The sequence below is a fragment of the Physeter macrocephalus genome, chromosome 5, assembly GCF_002837175.3.
Source record: "Physeter macrocephalus isolate SW-GA chromosome 5, ASM283717v5, whole genome shotgun sequence".
NCBI lineage: Eukaryota > Metazoa > Chordata > Mammalia > Artiodactyla > Physeteridae > Physeter > Physeter macrocephalus.
This window is the reverse complement of record NC_041218.1, coordinates 57522343-57545066: the sequence shown is the minus strand read 5'-3', so window position 1 is coordinate 57545066 and position 22724 is coordinate 57522343. Positions and strand designations below refer to the sequence as shown.

The following is a 22724-nucleotide window of genomic DNA, read 5'->3' as shown; positions in this document are numbered from 1 at the left end:
AAGTGGGATCTTCCCGGACCGGGGCACGAACCCGTGTCCCCTGCATCGGCAGGCGGACGCGCAACCACTGCGCCACCAGGGAAGCCTCCCGTGTGAACTTTTAATTATCTTATCTAGATGCAGAAATAAAACCTGTTGGTATTTTTGGTGGAATCTTTCTATCCAAGAACTTTGTTATCTTTCCATTTGTTTGTCATCTTCTGTGTCCTACAGACAGGGGTCTTAACATTTTCTTCATGTAAGTCTTATCCATTTCTTAAGTTTCTTTCTAGATAAATGTGGTCTTCTCTTTCAGTATATATTCTATCTGAATGTTATTGGCACACATGAAGGCTATTACTCTCTGCATATTACTTTTGTACTCTGCTAGTTAATTGAATTTTTATTGTTTGCAATAGTTTTTCAATTGATTCTTGTGGGCTTTCTAGGTATACTAGGTATACAATCCTGCTGGCTGTAAAAAAATGACAATTTTCCCACCTCATTTCTAATTTTTATATCCCCAATTTCTTTTCATTGTCAAATTATGTTGACTGGTATCTCCAGTCCAATGTTAATAATATTTGTGATGGGGAGTCTCTGTATGTTGTTCTCAATTTTAGTGAGAGTACCTCTAGTTTCCCCACTAAATATCATTCTAACTTTTGGACTAAGATAGATTTATTTTTATCATGCTATTGCGATAAAAGGAAGAATCTATCTATTCCTATTTCTTTGTGTGTCTTTTTTTTCTTTTTTTTGCAGTACGCGGGCCTCTCCTGTTGCGGAGCACAGGCTCTGGACGCGCAGGCTCAGCGGCCATGGCTCACGGGCCCAGCCGCTCCGCGGCATGTGGGATCTTCCCAGACCGGGGCACGAACCCGTGTCCCCTGCATCGGCAGGTGGACTCTCAACCACTGCGCCACCAGGGAAGCCCTCTTTGTGTGTCTTATAAAGCATGGTTGTTGAGTTTTTGTCAAAGGCCTTTTTGGCATCTACAGAAAATTTACATGGCTTTTCTTCTTGTATCTACCACTAAAATGAGGTACAGTAATAGATTTTTTTTTTTTTTTTTTTTTTTTTTTTTTGCGGTACGCGGGCCTCTGCACAGGCTCCGGACGCGCAGGCGCAGCGGCCATGGCTCACGGGCCCAGCCTCTCCGCGGCATGTGGGATCCTCCCGGACCGGGGCTCGAACCCGTGTCCCCTGCATCAGCAGGCGGACGTGCAACCACTGCGCCACCAGGGAAGCCCTATAAATTTATTTATTTATTTATGGCTGCCTTGGGTCTTTGTTGCTGCACACGGGCTTTCTCTAGCTGCAGCCAGCGGAGGGCTACTCTTTGTTGCAGTGTGTGGGCTTCTCATTGGGGTGGCTTCTCTTGTTGTGGAGCACGGGCTCTAGGCGTGTGGGCTTCAGTAGTTGTGGCATACGGGCTTCAGTAGTTGTGGCTCATGGGCTCTAGAACGCAGGCTCAGTAGTTCTGGCACACCTTAGTTGCTCCATGGCATGTGGGATCTTCCCAGACCAGGGATTGAACCCGTGTCCCCTGCATTGCCAGGCGGATTCTTTACCATTGCACCACCAGGGAAGTCCCAGTCCCCTTATTTCTTATATTGTGTATTTGGACTCCCTCACACCCACATTTTTCTTATTGCAAGCTTTGTGGTTTGTCTTATTTTTTTCCTTCAGAAAACCACTTTTGGATTTATTTATTAGTTGTATTGTTTTTCAGTTTTTGACTCACCGATTTCTGATTTAAAAAAATTCTTCCTCCTTGTTTTCAAGTTTGTTTTTCTCATTTCTTGAGTCATATCCTTAATTCATTCCTTATTTTGTATCATTTTAAGTGAATAAGGCTATGCACATTTCTGAAGTGCTTTAAATATAGCCCTCAGGTTCTGAAAAAGTAGTTATTTATAGAAATTCTTTAATTTCCATTTTATTTTTACTCACGAGTTGTTTGAGAAATTTAAAATTTCCAAATGAAAAGGGTTTTTGTAACTTTATTATTCATTTCTATTTTATTCCATTATGACCAGAGAATGTTGACTACACCACTCTCTATTTTCTGGATTATTACTTAGATTTTCTTTGATGATCTAATGGTTAATTTTTTTGGTGAATGTTCCATGGGTACTTGAAAAAATGGCATGAGTCCATCTTTTCAGGATACAGAGTCTGAAGATATAGTAATCAGATATACCTTAGTCATTATGTCAAGTTTTATCTTCACTAATTTTTTCTCTACCTGGTATGTCACCAACAGAGAGCTAAATTAAAGTCTCTGTCCTCATTTAGCCCTTCACAAACATGTACTTACACAATAAATTGTGTACTTGTTTCAAGGTTCTGACAGTATGCAAATTCTTTTGTTGCCTGCTAAAAGCAAACCTTGTGCCTGATTTGATCCAAGTACCCTTCAGTACAGCTCCGCTGATCTCTCAAAATTAGTGGCAAAACTTTCTACAAACAGCAAAATTTTACATCCTATGATAAGAAAAAGAATATAGAACTTTAATAATTTTATTTTTTTAGTTGCAGCATAGTTTTCCACAGAGCCAGATCAATAAAATTACTATAAGTGATTTAAAATGTGTAAGGATGCAAAATTTAAATAGCTTCCTGAAAATTATCTAAAGGGAAATGAATAAAGAGAGTTTTTAAAATAAATGAACTTATTTTTATAGGGCCAAACCTGTCATTCTTTTAAAATGTTTAACAATTTGATTCCAGAAAGTAAAAACTATCTACTGAGTAATAATATTGAAGCATTAATAAAGGTATATTATGATTTAGTCATTGTGTTAGAAAATCGATTCAATTACATATTACCTGTTGTCCCACCTTCACATTTTAAAAAAACTATAAAAGTATAAACACTTTCACTTCCTAGATGTCTCCTTTTTATGTCCTGAGAATTACTCACCAGTTTCCTTTGTTCAATGCAAATACTTCAGATGGTTAAATAAGACTACATTTACATAGTATGTAAGTAAATGTTTCTTTTATATGCAAAAGAAGTTTAAGCAAAATCTGTTTAAGATAAATTACCTTACATCATTAGCCTGATTTATTCATGAAAATATTCATTCACTCAATACATATCTATCAACTATTTACTGCTGGTAGGTGCTATGACTGAAATAAAGGTAATGTTGGATCCCGTCCTTTTATTAGTAGCCCAACTGCTGATTTTTACGGTCAACATGTATTTTTTTTTTACACATCTATGTAGTCTTTATCAGACTGTCCAAGAAAAAACTAATATGGATGTTGGAGATAGGACTGCATATAAATGAAATAATTTTGGCCTGATCAGCTAAACTAATAAACAATTCTGAGCATTTTACTCAGAACACTAAGTTTTTCTTCTTAGGAAATCATTACTGTCTCACTAAGACAATTCATTCATGTTAATTTATTATAATATAAAATCATCTGGTAACTGTCATTATTTTTGAAGTCATAATAATAATGATCATTAGCTTCAAGGTAAAAAATCAAGACGTACTTAAAGAGAAGATATTGATGTATTTTATTGAAATCTTAACTATGTGGGTTTCTTTCACATCTTAAATTAGAAAAATTATATTGTTCTTCTCTCAATAATTTTAAATAATAATTATATTTTTTAAAAAAAATATGGAATGCTTCACAAATTTGCGTGTCATCCTTGCGCAGGGGCCATGCTAATCTTCTCTGTATCGTTCCAATTTTAGTATATGTGCTGCCGAAGCGAGCACAATAATTATTTTTATATACGTGGCATTCCCAAGGAAAAGGAAAAAAACTGAGATATTACAGTTAAGCAAAAATGTTCATAAATGTAGGCATGGATTAATAAAATATTATTAACTTAATTCCAGAATATTTGTTTTAAATATGGTAGTTTCTTTCTATGCAACTAGGTCAGGAGGGTAGCCTTCTAACAGTAATTATTTATAATAATTTTTAGCCAAGTGACATTTTCATTTTCAATATAGTAATGAGTTACTTATTTAATTGATGATTTCATTAGCAAACCTAAAGTCTGCCCACTGTTTTGGGCACCTTTCTTATATAGACAACAGGATTTAAATTTGGACTTAGGGGGATTGCTTGGGGCCTAACTTGGACCTTGAGACTATGCTGTGTGCTCCAAAATCAGCTTTGCAAGAGATCTATGTAAGGTAGCACTCGATCATTTAACATTATTTATATATACACAAAACTCTCTCAGAATCCTCACTGTGGGAGTGGGTGACTGGGAGGGAAGGACTCAGGCATTTCTGATCTGGCCAAGTACCACTGAATCCTTACCTTTATTTTTAACATTCATCATGATTGTAAAATTTAGTAATATAAACCAACATTTATGTTATTTAACAAAGAATGTAGAATACAACCTTCTAGAATCCATCTGAAAGCCAATAAGATACCTATGCTTACAGCATTTCTTCTTTGGATTCACAATCAAATGAAGGTTCTAACTGCAAAGCATATATTGTACAATCCTCTTTAACTTACCTTAGCACACTGCATGTGATTGCATCCCTCATTCTTCTGTATTGGAGACTTACAGTTAGCACAAGGCTTGGAGTTAGTTAACAACCAGAGACAATTGGCAGCATCCTCATAAGCTTCACTAACTCCTACAACTTTGGGATATAAAGCACAAATACAGAAATAAATGATTTAGTGTACAACTCCGGATGGAAAAACACTCAAAGTTTTCTTTGCAGGCTGTCTCTCAATTTTAAATACATACTTATTTTCCTATTAGGGTCTATGGCAAAGTTTTTACCCATAATTATTTAAGACAAAATACAAATGAATCCAGTGACATGTCTGAAACTAAATTCATCATTTCCCCCAAATCTGCTCCTTTCTCTATCTCCTGTCCTGTTACATGATATGATCATCTACCCAGAATCAATCCAGGAAGAGCATGATCTTGGACACCTTCCTCTTTCCCTCATCTACTATGTCCCATTGATTCTATCTCTTCCTCTTTCATATCCATCTCCTCTCCATTCCCACTTCTTATTGCTTTAGCTAGGATCCTCCACACCTTCTTCCCAGACAATTAAAACACAGAAACCAAGCTAGCACCCAGATCCTTCTCCCCCAACCCTCACAACCCACACTATATTGCCTCGATAAAGTGATCTTTTAAAAATACAAATCTTTAAATCTTCTAATTGCTCCCCACTGACTACAAGATAAAATCAAACTGTTTTAGCAAAGAATACAAAGTCCTTCATGATTTGGCCACTAACTACTGGTAAGGTCCTCCCACCCTCTATCCCCACACCAACCTTATACTCTTCATCATCTTAAACTCTGTTTATTCTACTTTAATTTGAGATCTGCACACTTAAAGAATGCCAGGGTTTTTAAAGACTCTAACTTTTACATTTTATGTTCTATAAATCTCCACCACCACCCATGCAGAGATTTAGGGGCTGGAGAGAGTGGTAGACACATAATTAAAAACTTATTTTTTCCTGCAAGAATGACAGTAATGAAGTTTGTTTTCTAACTTTTAAGTACATAGGGAAGTTCTACCTTTTCTTTACTGAAAGAGATGTCTGAAAATCACTTTGAAATCCTTGAGAGTAGTCCATTCAGTTAAGACCCTCACTGTATGCAGATATTCTAGGAAGGGTTGGGTAAGAGGTTAGCCCTAATGTTGACAGCAGGGGAGAAATCAGAAGTTTTGAAGTTTAAAAGAAAAAGTTACTCAACCCCTAGATTTAAATCCCTGGAGAGGAAAGGCGACAAAGGTTTGGGCTGTCTGACCCCTGGGAACTGGCTCTGCATATGAACTGGAAGAGATGAGCACCAGCAACAGCCCTTTGATGGAGCCTAGCAGTGGAGGAGTGGAGGCAGGGGGTGTCTTGCTGCAAGGAACCCTGGGTGCCTACCGACTTAAGTTTGTGTCAACAACAGAACAGCAGCTACTGCTGGACTGTAAAGCACTGGTTTTCAATTCCACATAGCAGAGAGAAACAATAGCAGCAACGAACTGCTCAGACTCCACTCCATTTCTAAGGCCACTTGGTAGAAGATGGTTTGATTAGGGTGTTGGTGCAGAGAATGCTCAGATAATTTGGTGGAGAACAGGAGTTTCAGAAGGAACGTACTATACTTAATGGCTATGAAGGTCAGCTGTGAAGGTAATGCTGTTTACAAAGGGTATTGCTATAAAACCTAATCACTAAGTACAGTGTCTAACTTTTGTTTAAAGTAGTGGCCTTTCTCCTCCCTTTAGCATCAACATTATTTTTAGCTCAGAGGCTCCAACATATTCTTATGACCTTTATTGTCCATTGTTATAATAAATAAAGCACAAAGCCATTAAAACAAAGCAGCTGTGTGGCCTGCAACATTAACAGTTTTTTTCTCCTACCCTTGGAGAGAATGCTAGTTTCTGACTGCATTCTAGATTACATGAAGTAAATCATGTTCAGAAAATAACCAACTATTAGTACAACAAAAACTTGAACTGGAAGAAATGCCTTTACTACCTGTGCTCTGAACATGCTCATTTCATACATCTGCCCTTTGTACATACTCTTCTCAATACCGGCAATACCCAAACTCCCTTCAATCTACCTGGTGAGTCTTCTCCATCCCTACTGACTTCCAAACTCTTCACTTCAGATGCATGTCTAATATAGCTTGATCTTCTTTCCTTAATAATCTAGTGTGCTTTTAGGTCTCTTTGTAAGAAAAATTAACTTCATTTAATCAAGTATTACAGTATAAAAATCTAAGATCTATTAGTAGAATCAACATGTGCTCAAGTGAAAACAAAGTTGCTTTTAAAGACTGAATTCTTAAAAGACTATTGAATTTCATTCAATAACCATTACTGAGTATTCACTATGAAAAAAAACTGGTCTTAAATTTTTATAAATTAATTATCATTTCACAGAAAATATAATCATTCCTGCTTCTTGCTCTGATTAGCTGCAAAAGAGGCAGTTTCAGTACTGAAAAACAGTATTTCAATCTTTATATGGAATTAATTCTTTCAACTGAGCTCAGTATATTTTCTAATATTTTTCTCATCAATTAGATTTTGTCACTCCTTTTAAGTCTCATAACTCAAAGACTTTGGAAAACTAGGGATAAGGGAGAAAACGATCTCATGAATCTACAAGTTCGGTTGAAAATTCTTATGCCAAAGATATGTGACCATGACCCAGATTAATATGTAAACCTAGTACAGCATTAAATCATACTTTTCTTTTTTGGAGTATTATTTTTGTATATTTAACAGTGATGTTCTACTTAAGTATTACAGTGGCCTATTATTGTTTGCTTTAAGCCTTACCCCAAATTTCATAAACTTAAAAGTGGCCATTAATAGTCTACTGGTTACCACCAACTTTCACTGTGGTGATTACACATCAGTACAGTGAGACAACTTTTTCTCAGCAATGGGGAATTTTCTCTGCAGTCTTGGCTTTGGCTCCCTTTGCAGTGGACCACTTGTGGGTGTCCTGGGTCTCTTGCCTCCTATCCAATTTTCTAAAGTTCCTCCATCTTTCTGAATTAAAATCCTATTTGGGACTCTTTGAGGACTATTTTCAGTTTTTACTTGAGGAGGTCTCCCTATCTCTGGCCACCAGAGGTAACCACGTATACACTGTGTACACCAGTTTCTAGTTCTTCTATTTCTCTTCTCTCTTCATTATCAGGATCATTACCTTATGCAAGGACAATCTGTCACAGTCCCTCCAAAAATCTGTACTGACTAGCCAGGTCATTCTCCCTCTTCTTCTCTAATAAGACTTATTTGTGAATATGGAATGATTGATCCAATTTTACATTGGCAAGGGATAACTAAAAATGGTCACCCATTTCAAAATACTTGCTTTATATCTCAAATCACATACTTCTGGCCATTTTCTACTCAAGAATTAAATACTATACTGTACTAATTACTTCTTGTGGTGCATTAACTCTTTTAGGCAACTGGTAAGTACACTAGATTAATAACTTAATAAAATGAAAAGTTATCTTCTTACTTCTCCTGTAAACACCCTTCCTCTCCCATCTGTATTGCCTGTCTTATTCAAGCCCTTATATTCTCTCACCTGGACATTTTGAAGTTGTCTCAGAAACAGCTTTCTTACCTAGTATCTCAATAGTCCCTAATTCATCATCCACACTTCCACCTGAATGATTTTTCTGAGCAAACATCTTCAGTTATCACTTTCCTGCTCAAAACTCCTTTTTGGTGCCTCGGGATAAAGTCAGACCTCCCAGCATTACATATAACCCCCACCCCTGCACATGCAGTCTCATCTCTCACTGCACCTTTGCATTGGTTGAACTGAATTACTTGCAGTTCTTGAATATGCCGTGCTATTTCACAGCCCTACTTTACTATGAGCCTAGGATGCCCTTCCTATTCTGGTCTGTGTGAAGAACATCTATCAGTTTTCAATACACGGCTTATGTATCAATTTTTTTTTTTTTTTTTTGTGGTATCGGGGCCTCCCTCTGCCGTGGCCTCTCCCGTTGCGGAGCACAGGCTCCGGACGCGCAGGCCCAGCGGCCATGGCCCACGGGCCCAGCCGCTCCACGGCACGTGGGATCCTCCCGGACCGGGGCGCGAACCCGGCTCCCCTGCATCGGCAGGCAGATGCGCAACCACTGCGCCACCAGGGAAGCCCCAATCAATTATTTTATAAAGCTTTCCTTACCTCTTTCCTAGATGATCTCCTAACTAATCTGCTCCTTTGTCCCTCCCCTCCCTCCCAATGTATCACTGGTATACTGTTCTCTCACACCATCTTTATACTTATTTTTCTGAGTTTTGTACATACCTGTCTCCAACTCTAAAATGTAAATTTCAAGAGCATAGAGGGCATCTTATTTCTGTATTCTAACATAAAACAGCACTAAATAAATGCTAAAGACATAATGAAGATACTATTTAAAAGCAACAAGTTACTCCTAAGTTTTCTCAGCATTTTTTCTGAGCTGGAGACAAGCACTTCTAAAAGCCACTGGACATCTCCACTCATATGTCCTGCAAGTACCTCAGGTGCAAAATGCCCACAACAAAATTCATTATTTTCCCCTGAAATTTACTCCTTTACCTGAATTTCCTAAGTTCACCAATGACACCATGATCTACCCTGTGACCCAAACTAAAAATTCACCTTCCTACTTCTGACCTAACTCTCCTTTAGTCTACCCTTCCTAGTTATCAGTTATCTTGATAAAAATATCTTTAACAATGCCACTTCCCTATTCAAAAAATGCATTCTATGGCTAATTCTGTTAATAGGAGAAATTCAGACAATTTGGCAAGAACCCTCACAATCTGGCAACACCTACCTTTCCAGCCTCATCTCTCGCAAATTTCTCCCATGGACCTTAATTTTAAACTCCACAGAATGTATAAAGAAATGCAGGTAGGTGGGCAATAACAAGCCATCTCTAATAGAAATATAGATGTTTCTAGGTATCAGAAGCAGGAGAAGAAACAAAATCCAGTCGTCTTGTCATGTTTAAAGGTGTTGCAGGGTAATGGTATTAATCTCTTTACGGAACTCACTCACATAGACATACCATACACAGATAGGGCTAATGGGTGGGTATCCAGAGAGCAATGGCAAGCTCTATCTGGTATTCAAGAGAGAGATACAATGAACCTGGGGAACAAGAACAATCTATACAAATCTTTTTGATTTGGGAAGCAGGTACTCAAAAAATATTTTAGTGACTGAATGATGAATGTTCAGGACAGAAATTAATCAGCCCTCACTAAAAAATATCCTAAAATTATCCACTTCCCTTTGCTCCCATTTAAAGGACATGAGCCTTCTCACCATGTGAAAGGGATCGCCCTCATTGTCAATTAATAAACTGGTATTCTGGTTTACCTAAGTAGTGTCTTTTCCATGGATCTGAATAACCCCGAGTCAGTGCACAAAATCGATCTTGTGAATATAAACTGCTGAGAACAATCTCTCGGGCAACGGTATATTGCCCAGTATAATACAAGCTTTTAGGGACTCATGGCTGCCAGCCAGTCTCTCCCAGTGTCACTTCAGCTGCTGACATTACCTATCACATCTCTGCTTCTGTGGATATGCTGAAACCCAACTCATACCTTGCTGCTGTCAGGAAGATTCCTTAACATCCTCTGTCCCCAACCTGAGTTAGTTGTTTCTGTTTTTGTATTCTCATCTTTATCCAACTGTGTTAGTTAACATATGATACTGTAATTATCTGACTGCTTCCCTTCTAGCCTCTGTACTCTTTGAAGGCTGGCATCATCTTTACTATGTGCTTTGCTCATAATAAATGCAGATGAAGTGTGTGAATTCTTAATCCTCATCTGCAATACTTCAAACTAACACCATTCATTAAAATGTTAAAAACCACCAAATTAGTTTTCATTTATATTAATTTTATGAAGTGTCATAAAATATTTACTTCAGGAGGTGAGAAATTATGGCAAAGCAGATATATTTACTTGTCAAACATGGGAATTGCTATTAGGAAGCCTAATTCAAACCCATTCTGTTTCTCCTGTGTCACTCAATCCAATCTGTTAGCTTCCTATCTGTACAATGGGACAACTAGTATCAATCTCATAGCATTTGTGTGAGGATTAACAGAGGTAATATATTTACAGACATCTCAGTAAAAATTAGTTATAGACATGGCATTTAATGTAAGTAAATCTACAGAACCACATAATAGCAAGAAATTAACTTGCCTTATCCTCCACTCTAAGTTTCCAGGGAAATAAGAAGCTTCCTCTCAGTACAGATCATACATTTCTTCTCATGAAGTACAGAAAAGCTAGTTAGCCCACCCCAGGATAAAAGGGAAGGACTATAGGAGCAGAACTTAAATGTGACTCCTGTTTACCCTGGAGTCTTAATAAGTCAGTTAGAAACATGGAACCTGTCTATGCTTTCCCCTCTGGGATCTCCAAAAGGATGTTGGTTAGAGGGGTTAAAAAGGCGAGCTCTCGCATTAACAAACTTGAAAACTTAAAACTTCATTTTAAAATGAAGACTCTAAGAAATAAAACCACGTTATCTTTTGAATACTATTATAAAATATGTAGCTATCTAAAATTCCTCTTACGTTCTTCTGGTTTCATTTCAGTTATTTTTTGTAGCCAATTTTTCCATGTTTGGCAGTCACAAGGCTCATGGGCTTCACCAAGGCACTCCCTAAAGAGGAAAACATGGAAAAGGCAATTTAAAAGTATACTTCATCAACATCAAGGTAAAAGAACAGGTGGGAAGTACTGTTCCAAATGTAAAGTTGAGAACACTGAGGCACAGTGACTACTGAGAGATGAAGCATTTCAATAGAGGAACTGGAAGCATGATTCTAAAGCTCGATACCACTAGGACAGATTTTCTTTCATCAGTACATTTATTCACACATTTAAAAAAGTTCCAAATAGATTACCTAATATTTATAATTTAGCCTCTTATGCCTTAAGAGCTGTAAAGTATTTTTTATCAATTGGGTTCTGTCTCACTAATAGTTTAAATTCCTGCAATTCAATGGGTGTTCCCCTGGCCAGGAGCATTGCCTTACTCAGGAGCTTGTTAAACATGCAGAAGAGCAGGCCCCATGAGACCTACTGATTAGAATCTGCATTTTATCAAAAACACCATATGACCCTTCTGCATTTAAAAGTTTGGGAAGTACTATTTTACATCACATTCTTGTCATTACTTTTACCTCTGAATCCCCAAGTAACAGCAAGGGCAATCTAACTTACTTTCAAGTTTGATAAATTCCAATTTTCTGTCTTATTGGAATTTGGCAAACTTTGATTTAAATAATTAAAACTGTATCAATTTATTATTTGTAACTTAATTATACATTCTTTCTATAGGTATATAAAAGTCAAACATTAGGGACTTCCCTGGGGGTCCACTGGCTAAGACTCTGCGCTCCCAATGCAGGGGGCCCAGGTTCGATCCCTGGTCAGGGAACTAGATCCCACATGCCACAGCTAAAAGATCCCTCATGCCGCAACTACAGATCCCGCATGCTGCAACTAAGATGCAGTGCAGCCAAATAAATAAATAACATTTGAAAAGTCAAACAAAAATGACTTAGAGCCTTTAGGAATTATTTAATTCAATATGACATTATATTCTGTAGCACAAAGCTAATCATTCTAGTTAATAACAAAACATCATTTTGGGCAAAGAAAAACCCAATCTATGGCTGCCATCATCATCACATCATCATCACCAGTCTCATTTTCAACAAAGATCTTTTCTTTTTCTTACTTTTTTTTTTTTTTTCTTGGCCAAGAGGCATGTAGGATCTTAGTTCCCTGACCAGGGATGGAACCCGCACCCCCTACAGTGGATGCACAGCGTTTTAACCAATAGACCGCCAGGGAAGTCCCTAAACAAAGATCTTGTTTACAAAGTTTAAGTTAAGAAGACATGCCAACTGACAGGTAGAGTCTTAACTAACTATGAGGTAACATTTCACTATATTAAGAATGTATCAATTCTACTTCCTACCCATTAGGATGGCTACTATTTTTGAAAAACAACAGAAAATAACAAGTGTTGGGAAGGATGTGGAAAAACTGGAACGCTTGAGCATGGCTGGTAGGAATGTAAAATGATGCAGCTGTTATGAAAAACACTTTGGTAGTTCCTCAAATAGTTTCAACAGAATTGAAAACAAGGACTCAAACTTTTACACCAATGCTCATAACAGTATTCACAACAGCCAAAAGATGGCAACAACTCAACTGTTCACTGACATATGAATGGATAAACAAAATGTGGTATACACACTCAGTGGAATATTAGCCATAAAAAGGAATGAACTTCTGATACATGCTATAACGTGTAATGAATTTTGAAGACATTATGCTAAGTGAGATAAGCCAGACACAAAAGGACAAATATTGTATGACTCCACTTAATGATAAAAATGTTCTAAAATGGATAGGGGTGGGAGAGGCCACAGCAGTGAGAGGCCCGCGTACCACAAAAAAAAAAAAAAATTAATAAAATGGATAGGGGTGATGGTTGCACAACACTGTTAATGTACTTAATGCCATTGAATTGTATACCTAAAAATATCACTAAATACCTGGAAAGAATAATTTAATTTTCTTAAACTTCTGACATTACCAAATCTGGCATTTGGGAAATCTTTTCCATAACTGTGGTTTTATACAGCTCCTTAGTAACTTAGTGATAATTTAATAGACATTAAAAAATATTGCGTTGATTAAAAGTAGTAGATAGCATCTACTACTAGATAGATCTACTAGTAGATCTTTCAAAGTAGATCTTTGACTGGTAGCAAATACTCTGACAGACAAACTGTAATTACACAGGATAGTGGGAGAAAGCATTCTAGGTTCAGTTATTAAGGGCACAGAACTTGTTGGTGAACAAGTTATAATAGAAAGGGTTATCCTGTGGTGGGAAGGAAAATGCCTACTCCTACCTTCCCTTCCAACAATGAATAAATTCAGTTCTATCCAAGCAGACATCTCTTGGGGATAGCTCTCAACTGATTCTGTCACATGTAGTTCTTAAAAAGAAGAAACTGTTATTGGCATTTCTTGTGGTTTTCGCAATCATTTTTAGAAAATATTTTTGAACTTTTGGGGGAAAGAAAGAAGCAAACCCTGAATCACATGCTTTTATTTTATAAAGATCTCTCTTGCAAAGCTTCCTTTTGCATGAAGCAGACTTTCTTTCTCTTTGAAACACTAGTTAAGTAAGGGCAGCAGAATTCTACTTAGAATTTCCTTTTTTTCTTAGAATTTCTGACTATAGGCAAAGCTTTTATACATATGAATACGAGTAGGAAGCTATGTAAAAACAAAAATTGCAAATTAATGCTTAGAGAGGTGAAGCAATATAAAAATCCTAGAATATACATATATCATATACCTACATATATCAATCCTATAGCTTAACGAATTTCAAAACTGAAAGGTAAGTCCTGAATTGCTATGCCAGAAAATGATGATACTATTTGCTAAGTTATCTACCACCCTTATAATAGGAGAAGGAGTAAATAATTACCAAATGTGATCTTAAATCCATGTGGTCATCCACAGATCCCCTAAACTGGGATAAAATTCCAAGTAGGGCCTGTGATCTTGGCGTATAGTTTCCAATGGATACTGAGTATAACCAGCCTGATATTTTGGGGTGTGAGAAAGAGTAGCTGATATATTTTGTCCAAACACTAGACTAGAAAGGTACAGTTTATAGCATCATATATGTTTATTGGCATATATAGCTTTTAGAATCTAATCTACCTTGGTAGGTTTTTCCATTAGTTTCCATATTTTCAGTCAAACCAAACTTACTACTTGCAGCATACAAAGAGAGGTGGGGAAGAATACAAGAAAGTAAAAGCTAATCTACAGTGAAAACTAATAAAAGCTAGGCCAAAGAAACCACAGAGTTTAAGAAGACAATGCCAATCACAGATTTTTCTTTCCCTTTCAAAACTTTATTATCCTCAGATCTTAGCAAATGTTATCATCTTCTTAATCTTCTAAACATTTTACTAATCTATGTTTTCCATTTTTGTAGGCTCTCCACCAATCCTCTTAATCAGCTTTTTTCATCCAGGGGTGCTTACCTGAACCAGAGGGCTCAGAAAATGATTTTCTGAAGGATAGTACATAATTAGTACCATTCTAGATGGGGTGCTTTAGGGCACTAGAGCTTAAGTTTCTCAAGAAACTAACTTCAAAGAAGAAGCTCCTTTATTTTCTTCTTTTAATATTCTTACTTTATAATAAAGTAGAATCATATTAATCTAAGAACAATTTATATGCAAACAAGTAAGCTTGTGTGTATTCAATAACTCACTTCTCATTTCTGCTGCTGGATCCTTATCTCTTCTGGTGGGATAGTGAGGTGGAATTAGGACTCAACCATTGAATAGTAAAACACGTAAAACTAAAAATTAGGAATTTGCTTTTTAAATGTTTTGAAAAATTATCTTAAGGCATGTGGATATAATCTATTATTCAGTATTTTGTTGCTATTTTACTTGCTGGACCTGATTTAGCCATGAAAGTAGTAAATGTGGTTTTCCTTTCATTAATCACTATATTCAAGCACTTAGCCAGAAGCCTCGCAAGCTTTTTCTGTAAAGGGCCAGATAGTAAATATCTTGGGTTTTGCAGCCCATATGGTCTCTGTCACAACTACTCGATGCTGTCATAGCCTGAAAGCAGCCACAGACAATAGGTAAACAAACTGGCATGAGTGGGTGTGGCTATGTTCTAATAAAACTTTATTTTTAAAAACGGGTGCAGACACTACTTTGCTAACACCTGACCTAGAATTCAGTGCTATATATAGGTTGGCAGTTCGAGAAAAATTTTTAGCTAATGATAATGATGATGAGGTTAAGAAATAGACCTTTCACGGTTAGGGATATTTCCATAACTGCCTTTTTACTATCTAGCAGTGCTACAGTTTGATTTTGGTTTCTGATAAGCATACAAGTAAAGATTAGAGTTTTATATCTACCTCAAGTACAATATTTCCTTGCATATGTGATAAACCTGGAAATGAGCAAAAAGCATAACAAATACTATTTCTTCTTCTGATCACTTAATTAACTAAAACAAAAAGTTATTATAATCGAATAAAGTATGATGCTGATGTCAGACAAACATACAGTCAAGAGACTATACATAGTTACATGGCCTATCCATTACTGATTTATCATCAGTTCACACTTACTGAGTATTTATCAGGCACTAGAAATTAAATAAAACATAAGACACAAACTGGTTCCTAACTGGTACTGTGCATTACAATCACATAAGAGCTTTTTTTTTTTTTTTTTTTTGGAGCCCCACTCCAAAATCCACTAAATCAAAATATCTCTTGTTGGGGTCTAGAATGAAAATTTGGAAAAGCTGTCTTAATACTAAATTCTGGGCATGCCTGGTTAAGAATCACTGCTAGAGACTTCTACTTTAAGAAACGATGTTAAACTCTAAACATTTTCTAATCTATGGTGAGTAATTTGGTATTAAAGTTCAAATGCATGGGCTCTAGCATCAAACAGAGCTGGGCTTTAATTCCATTTCTGCCAATTCCTAGCTGCATAACCCTGGGCAACTCCTCTGTGCCTAAATCCCGTATCTGTAAAATGGGTAGAATAATATCACTCCGTTCATAGCACTGTTAGGAGAATTCAATATTTGAAAATATTTGGCAAGGTGGCTGGCACACATCAAGCACACAATAAATGTAAACTATCACCACTCTTTACACATTTTTTAATGAATAAGAATGATATCAAAAATACTACAATTTAAAGGCCTGATTCAAAGTATAAAGTCTCTTTAAAAACTGTCAGAAAGGTGATTAGGCTATTCCAACTTGTCTTTTACTGACCAGCAGAAGAGGTGTCCTTTTCCACAGTCCACAGCAGGGGCTCTGAGCAAGGGGAAGCTGAGTGTATCAGACCCAGATGTGTTTGACCCTTGTTTTGTTAGTCTGACTGCTCTTTCACAGCCTGGAGTAGGACACCATTTAATGGCAGGATTATTTTCAACAAAGGCCTGTTTAAACAGCAATAACAAAACATAACAAAACATTTTAACTCTCAATTCTAATAGGGAGTGTACCCCATTTGTCAATTTACTTTAAAGCAAAAACAGAGTGAAATAAAAAAACAAAGCTTAGTCAGTCTCAAGAAACACTTAAAATAGTATTGGGATATATAAAATAAGGAGGAAAAATGTGGCAATTACCTTAGTAATGACATGACTTTTAAAATTTATGTTTTCTTTAATCTAAAAACCAAGTAGATGATGATAGAGTAAAAATGCAACTATTCATACAGAAAATGTGTAATTTAAAAACGTTTTCTCATACAATGTGCCACTTTTCTAATGGAAAATAATTTTTATAAATAGAATCTTGTGATTATTAGTTGCATCAGAGCAGTAAATTTCTAAATGGTACTCTAATAATACATAAAAGTCAATATTATAAACATAGAATTACCATATGATCCAGCAATTCCACTTCTGCATATATACCCCAAATAATTAAAAGCAGGAACTGGAATAGATATTTGTACACCCATGTTCATAGCAGCATTATTCACAGCAGTCAAAAGGCAGAAACAACCCAAATATCCATGGATGAATGAATGCATAAACAAAATGTGGTATCTACATTATTGGACTATTATTCAACCTTAAAAAGAAAGGAAATTTTGATACATGCTACAACATGAATGAACCTTGAAGACATTATGCTAAGTGCAATAAACCAGACACATAAGGATAAATATTGTATGATTCCACTTATATAAGATGCCTAGAATAGTGAAAGACAGAGACAGAAAGCAGAACAGTGGTTACCAGGGGCTGCGGGAAGAGGGGATGGGAAGTTAGTGTTCAATGGAAATAGAGTTTCAGTTTGGGATGATGAAAAAAATTCTAGACATGGAGAGTGGTGATGGTTGCACAACAAAGTAAAAGTACTTAGTTCACTTAAAACTAGTTATAATGGTAAAGTTTATGTGTAGTTTGCCACAATAATAAAAAAAAGAAAAATGTAAAAAAAAAAGTCAATATTAAGACGCCTTCTATGTTAAAGAAACAGTAGGACTTCTTTTTTAAAAGTCCATGTATTAGGGTTTAGACCATAAAAAAATCTGAACAAGACAGTTAAAATGTAACTTTTAAATCACACAAAGAAGATTTGCATATACTTCTGAATAACTCCTGAGTGAAAATAAAGATGGGGAAAAAAGATGAAATAAACATTATAATTTGTTTTATGAAACTATTACTTGAAATTAAAAAATCCATAAATTTCCAAGTTGATAATCTTTATTTCTAAATATTTACACTGAGGAGTAAAAATATGTCTTCTGGAAAATTTAAAATAGTAACCATTTACTTTGAACGTTATCTTGATCAATCAGTTATAAAAGTTCAACATGCAAATCAATGAATAGTTCTGAGCGATAGTTTTATTTTTTTTGTAAACTACTATTATGGCTTTTTGCTTTTACTTCTATCATGATTATAAAATAATGCTTTCGTTTAAAACTTTAATTTAGGCCACCATTCCTTTATGCAGTTTTTCTGACAAAGTCAGAGTCCATTATTTTGTTTTCAAAAATAATACAAAAAAATTAAAATCTGTTATATAGGTTTAATAAAATTTAAATTTTGGAAATCACACAGATAATTGGCAGCATACCTTAATATCAAACTGTAGGTATCGTTTGTCCATCTCCTTGGAAACTACGCTTTCTATGATATCCACAGGAACAAGTTGGAAGCAATCATATGCAGGGCAGAAAATGTTGTGAGCTTCACCTTCTTGAATTTTCAGATTCAAAAACCTATTAAAATTATCAATTGATAGAAAAAAGGCAAGGATATAATTTGTACATTCTAAGAATTTTTTCTTGATGTTGAATTTTCTGTTAGAGTATAATTAAAATATACCAATGAACAAACTGTGCAATATCAATTGTAATACATTAATTCATATAATTCACAAACACTGAACACTTATTACCTGCCCAACCATTCATTATATATGTATGAATATTTATATACAGATCTATGTTGTATAATTTCTTTAACTTTGTTTGCTTTATCTTTTTTAAAAATTTGAAACAATTTATTTAACATTAAAAATAGAAATAAGTGGTTTAGAAAGGTCATATTCAATTCTCAATAGTCTACACCTTTAAATTAAAGAGAGCAATGGTACAGAATTAAACCATAGATAATTCAAGAGATTTTTGAGGTGGCATTGGAATACAGCATAACTTTTTGAAGAAAAGGTTTTCTGCTTATATTTCATTTAGACAAATATTAAAATGAGTTTCATGTCCTATTCCAGGCACACTAGTTGAGGTAGTACAGAAAAGCCATCCTGGAAAGTGGCAGAAATCTAGCCCAAGGTGAATTAAGTGGTTAACAGCAAGATTTTTAATTAGAGAATTCCAGGTCTGCCACCAAGAAGTTATACGACCTTAAGCAATTCATTTAACTGTTCTGGGCCTCAACTTTGCTATATGTAAAATGGAGAAAACAATATGTATTTCTCAGGGTTGTTATACAGATTTTATGATATAATGTATATGAAATATTTACATGGTGCCTGGCATAGAATAAAGAATTCATAAACTTTAGTGAGGGTTTTATCATTAATATTTCCCATGGAAAAGAAGAAATAAATTAAAAAATTTTTTATTTATTTATTTTTGGCTGCATTGGGTCTTTGTTGCCGCGTGTGGGTTTCCTCTAGTTGCGGTGAGTGGGGGCTACTTGTCGTTGCGGCGCACGGGCTTCTCATTGTGGTGGCTTCTCTTGTTGCTGAGCACGGGCTCTAGGTGCACGGGCTTCAGTAGTTGTGGCACGTGGGCTCAGTAGTTGTGGCTCGTGGGCTCTAGAGCATAGGCTCAGTAGTTGTGGCGCACAGGCTTAGTTGCTCCACGGCATGTCGGATCTTCCTGGACCAGGGCTCGAACCCGCGTCCCCTGCATTGGTAGGCGGATTCTTAACCACTGCACCACCAGGGAAGCCCCGAAGAAACAAACTTTTGAAGTGTGAATTTCCCTTGCCTGAGGAGACATATCCAAAAAAATATTACTAAGACTGATGTCAAAGAGCTTACTGCCTATGTTTTCTTCTAGAAGTTTGTGGTCTCAGGTCTTACATTTAAGTCTTTAATCCATTTTGAATATATTTTTGTGCATGGTGTGAGAGAGAGTAGTCCAACTTGATTCTTTGTATGTGGCCGTCCAGTTTGCCCAGTACCATTTATTGAAGGGGTCATCTCATCTCCATCGTATATTCTTGCCTCTTTTGTTGCAGATTAATTGTCCATAAAAGTGTGGGTTCATTTTTGGGCTCTCTATTCTGTTCCATTGATCTGTGTCTGTTTTTGTGCCAGTACCATACTGTTTTGATAACTGCAGCTTTGTAGTAAAGTTTAAAATCAGGGTGTGTGACGACTCTAGCTTTGTTCTTCTTTCTCAAGGTTGCTTTGGCTATGAAGGGTCTTTTGTATGTCCATACAAATTTTAGAATTATTTGTTCTAGTTATGTGAAAAATGTCCTCAACAATTTTTAAAAGTGTAAAGGGATGTTGAGACTAAAAGTTTGAGAATAGCTAACTGTAGATTCCTTTTTTCACATAGCAGGATTCTCTTCCTTTTAGCTATGAATAGGTTCCCTGTAAAGTTAGATATAATTTATCCTAATACTTATAGTCCCCTGTCAAAGTGCACAACATACTTAGACATAGTTACTATATAATGATGTTTTTGAATTTTATGTATTCTAAGCACATCAGAGCAGGTTTAACTAGCTCTGGGGAATTAAATGACAGAACTGAGAAGACCTCACTGAAGAGAAGGTCATCTCTCTGTGAGCCAGTCTACTAATTTTCAGCAACACAGAATTTCTCACTAAATTTAAAAGCAGAACATAGAGTTGATGAATGTTAGTAAAAGAGAGAAATCTGGGGCAAACTTTACCTATATTTTTATCTTGTAGGTCAGCTTCACAGATTGTATCGTAAGTTCCCACTGTTTATTACCAAGCTTAGTAAGACGGTAATAACTAACATTTACTGAGTGGTTACTATATGCCAGGACCTGTTCTAAGCATTTTCCATATATTAAGCCATTTAACAATAAACTGGCAACAATCCTATAAAGTACTCACCACTGTCACCATTTTATAGCTTAGGTTTGAAATTGAGGCACAGGAAGGTTACCACTTACCTAAATAAACAACTAATCAGTAGCAGGAAGGATATTCTAGGCTGGGTAGAAAATAGTAATTTCTCTTTCATTTAAGCCCTTGGCATAGATGCTTCAAAGCATCTGTATGGACTGATGAGATAAGGGGGTAGAGAAGAGTAAGATAAATTAAGATGTTTTCAAAACTATCTAGGGACTTTTAAAAATCCTTCCTTGCTTCTTAGACTGAAGAGTTTTTCTATATGCCCATGAAAGGACTGCAATTAATTTTAAAATGGTTTTATTCACATACGAGTCACTCAATCTGGAACTTGTTTTACTGATCCTTGATTTGACAAGAACTACCTGGTAGGAGAGAGGAGTATCCTAGGTAGGCTGATAAGGTACCATGGAAAACAATAATTAGATCTTTCAAATTTAAATCTTACCATTAAGTATGGGAGATGGTTCCTGTGATAGAAGTTTGGTGAGGAAGGTCAAGAAGTTCAAAAAAATTCAAGTAAATCCCTTAGAGGGGCTCAATTTTCACAGAGAAATCAACGTCAACAGTAACAAACTTGGTAGAACCCAGATAATACTTCCTAATATAATACAGTTGAAAATTTTAAGCTAAATAAAGTACTAAACCTGTGGAAGATTTTCTGTGCTCAGAACCAGCTCAAAGTTTGCTTTGTGTTGTGAGTTCTGACCTTTGCCAATTAATTTATCTGTATCAGCTGCACTGATTTGATCCTATCTAATTAGATTCAGAGTCGAGTCTAATCTATGTTTTAAAAAGAACAAGCAGATATTCTTACTTATTCTGATTTTTTTAAAAGCAGATTATTTCCCCCCCCAAATAAATAACATAAATATAATATACAAATCCATTTATACAAATATACATACAAATATAATCTTCTACTATATCCCAATTTGGAAAAAATAAAAGGTACTCAAAATGAAACCACAGTGACAGAAAGAAGATCAGTTGTTGCCTACAGATGGGAGGTGGAGGGTGGTGGTGGAAGGATAAGAGGGAGGCGGAAAGAGAAGGGTGGGAGGGATTTCAAGGAGAAATGAGGAAACTTTTGGGGGTAATGGATATATTCATTATCTTGATTGTCGTAATGGTTTCATGGGTATGTATGTATGTCAAAGCTTACTGAATTACTTATTTTGAATATGTGTTTTAGTGTATGCTATCCATACCACGACAAAGTTATTAAAAAAAAAAAACAGAAAATTTCCTCAGGTTCTTGCTCTCTCAGGCAACATGGTATTCCCTAGTTCCCTATACTTGGCTCCTAGTATTCTACGAAAAAGAACAGTTTGAAAACTTTTTCCTTAAATATTAGTGATATGCTTTGCTTAGGTCATCAATCATTAGATTTACGTGTCTCCAGAGATAACCTGATAACGTATTGCTCGTTATATTGGTCTTCTTCATTTAGTTTATAAACCTCTCTCAAAAAGTACAACATTAGAGCGACATTAATGGATGGTGAGAAAGTATAAATCTTGGCAAGGTAATGGGAAGGAGAATAGAGATAAACATGAGAAGGAAAATAAAATTTCAATTTGTAATATAGACCAACCATGCTTAGCAGAGACATCTAACTTTGAATTGATTAAAAAGGAATTTTAAGCATCCATATTCTTACAGATTTCCAAGGTTATCTGCTTGTCACAAAAAGTTCAGAGAAAGCATAAAAACAAATGCTTAAACAATCTTGGGATATAAGAAACTGATTCTTGATATTGAGGTGCAGGCTTAATATTTACAATGGATGAGAAAACTTATTTACCTACATCTGCTTTGTTCCCCCAAAGTACCTTACATTAAGCTAAATAACCTTAATTACTAAATTAAATAATTTTACTAAATTAATAGATGGGATGATGTCAAAATAAAACCAGAATTCTTCTTTAGTAGTAAAATATAACACATTTGAGTGTAACTCTGAAACCAATATAAATAATCCATATCATTAAATATTGAAAGCAAG

General features: G+C 35.8%; 1 protein-coding gene and 1 non-coding gene across 6 annotated transcripts in view; both read right to left on the bottom strand.

Moving 5' to 3' along the window:
• Positions 1-22724, bottom strand: part of ANKIB1 (ankyrin repeat and IBR domain containing 1) — a 137979-nt gene that overhangs the window by 16763 nt on the left and 98492 nt on the right. For all 5 annotated transcript variants that reach the window (XM_024127813.3, XM_024127823.3, XM_024127815.3 and 2 more), the window contains exons 8-11: positions 18213-18357; positions 16386-16552; positions 11089-11177; positions 4489-4619 (exon numbers count right to left, since the gene is read on the bottom strand). In XM_024127813.3, coding sequence (XP_023983581.1) covers positions 4489-4619; positions 11089-11177; positions 16386-16552; positions 18213-18357 — 532 coding nt within the window. The remainder of the gene's footprint in view (positions 1-4488; positions 4620-11088; positions 11178-16385; positions 16553-18212; positions 18358-22724) is intronic.
• LOC112067197 (U6 spliceosomal RNA) lies at positions 3619-3725 on the bottom strand. Its single transcript, XR_002893139.1, has one exon. It is a non-coding gene; the product is annotated as a U6 spliceosomal RNA (small nuclear RNA).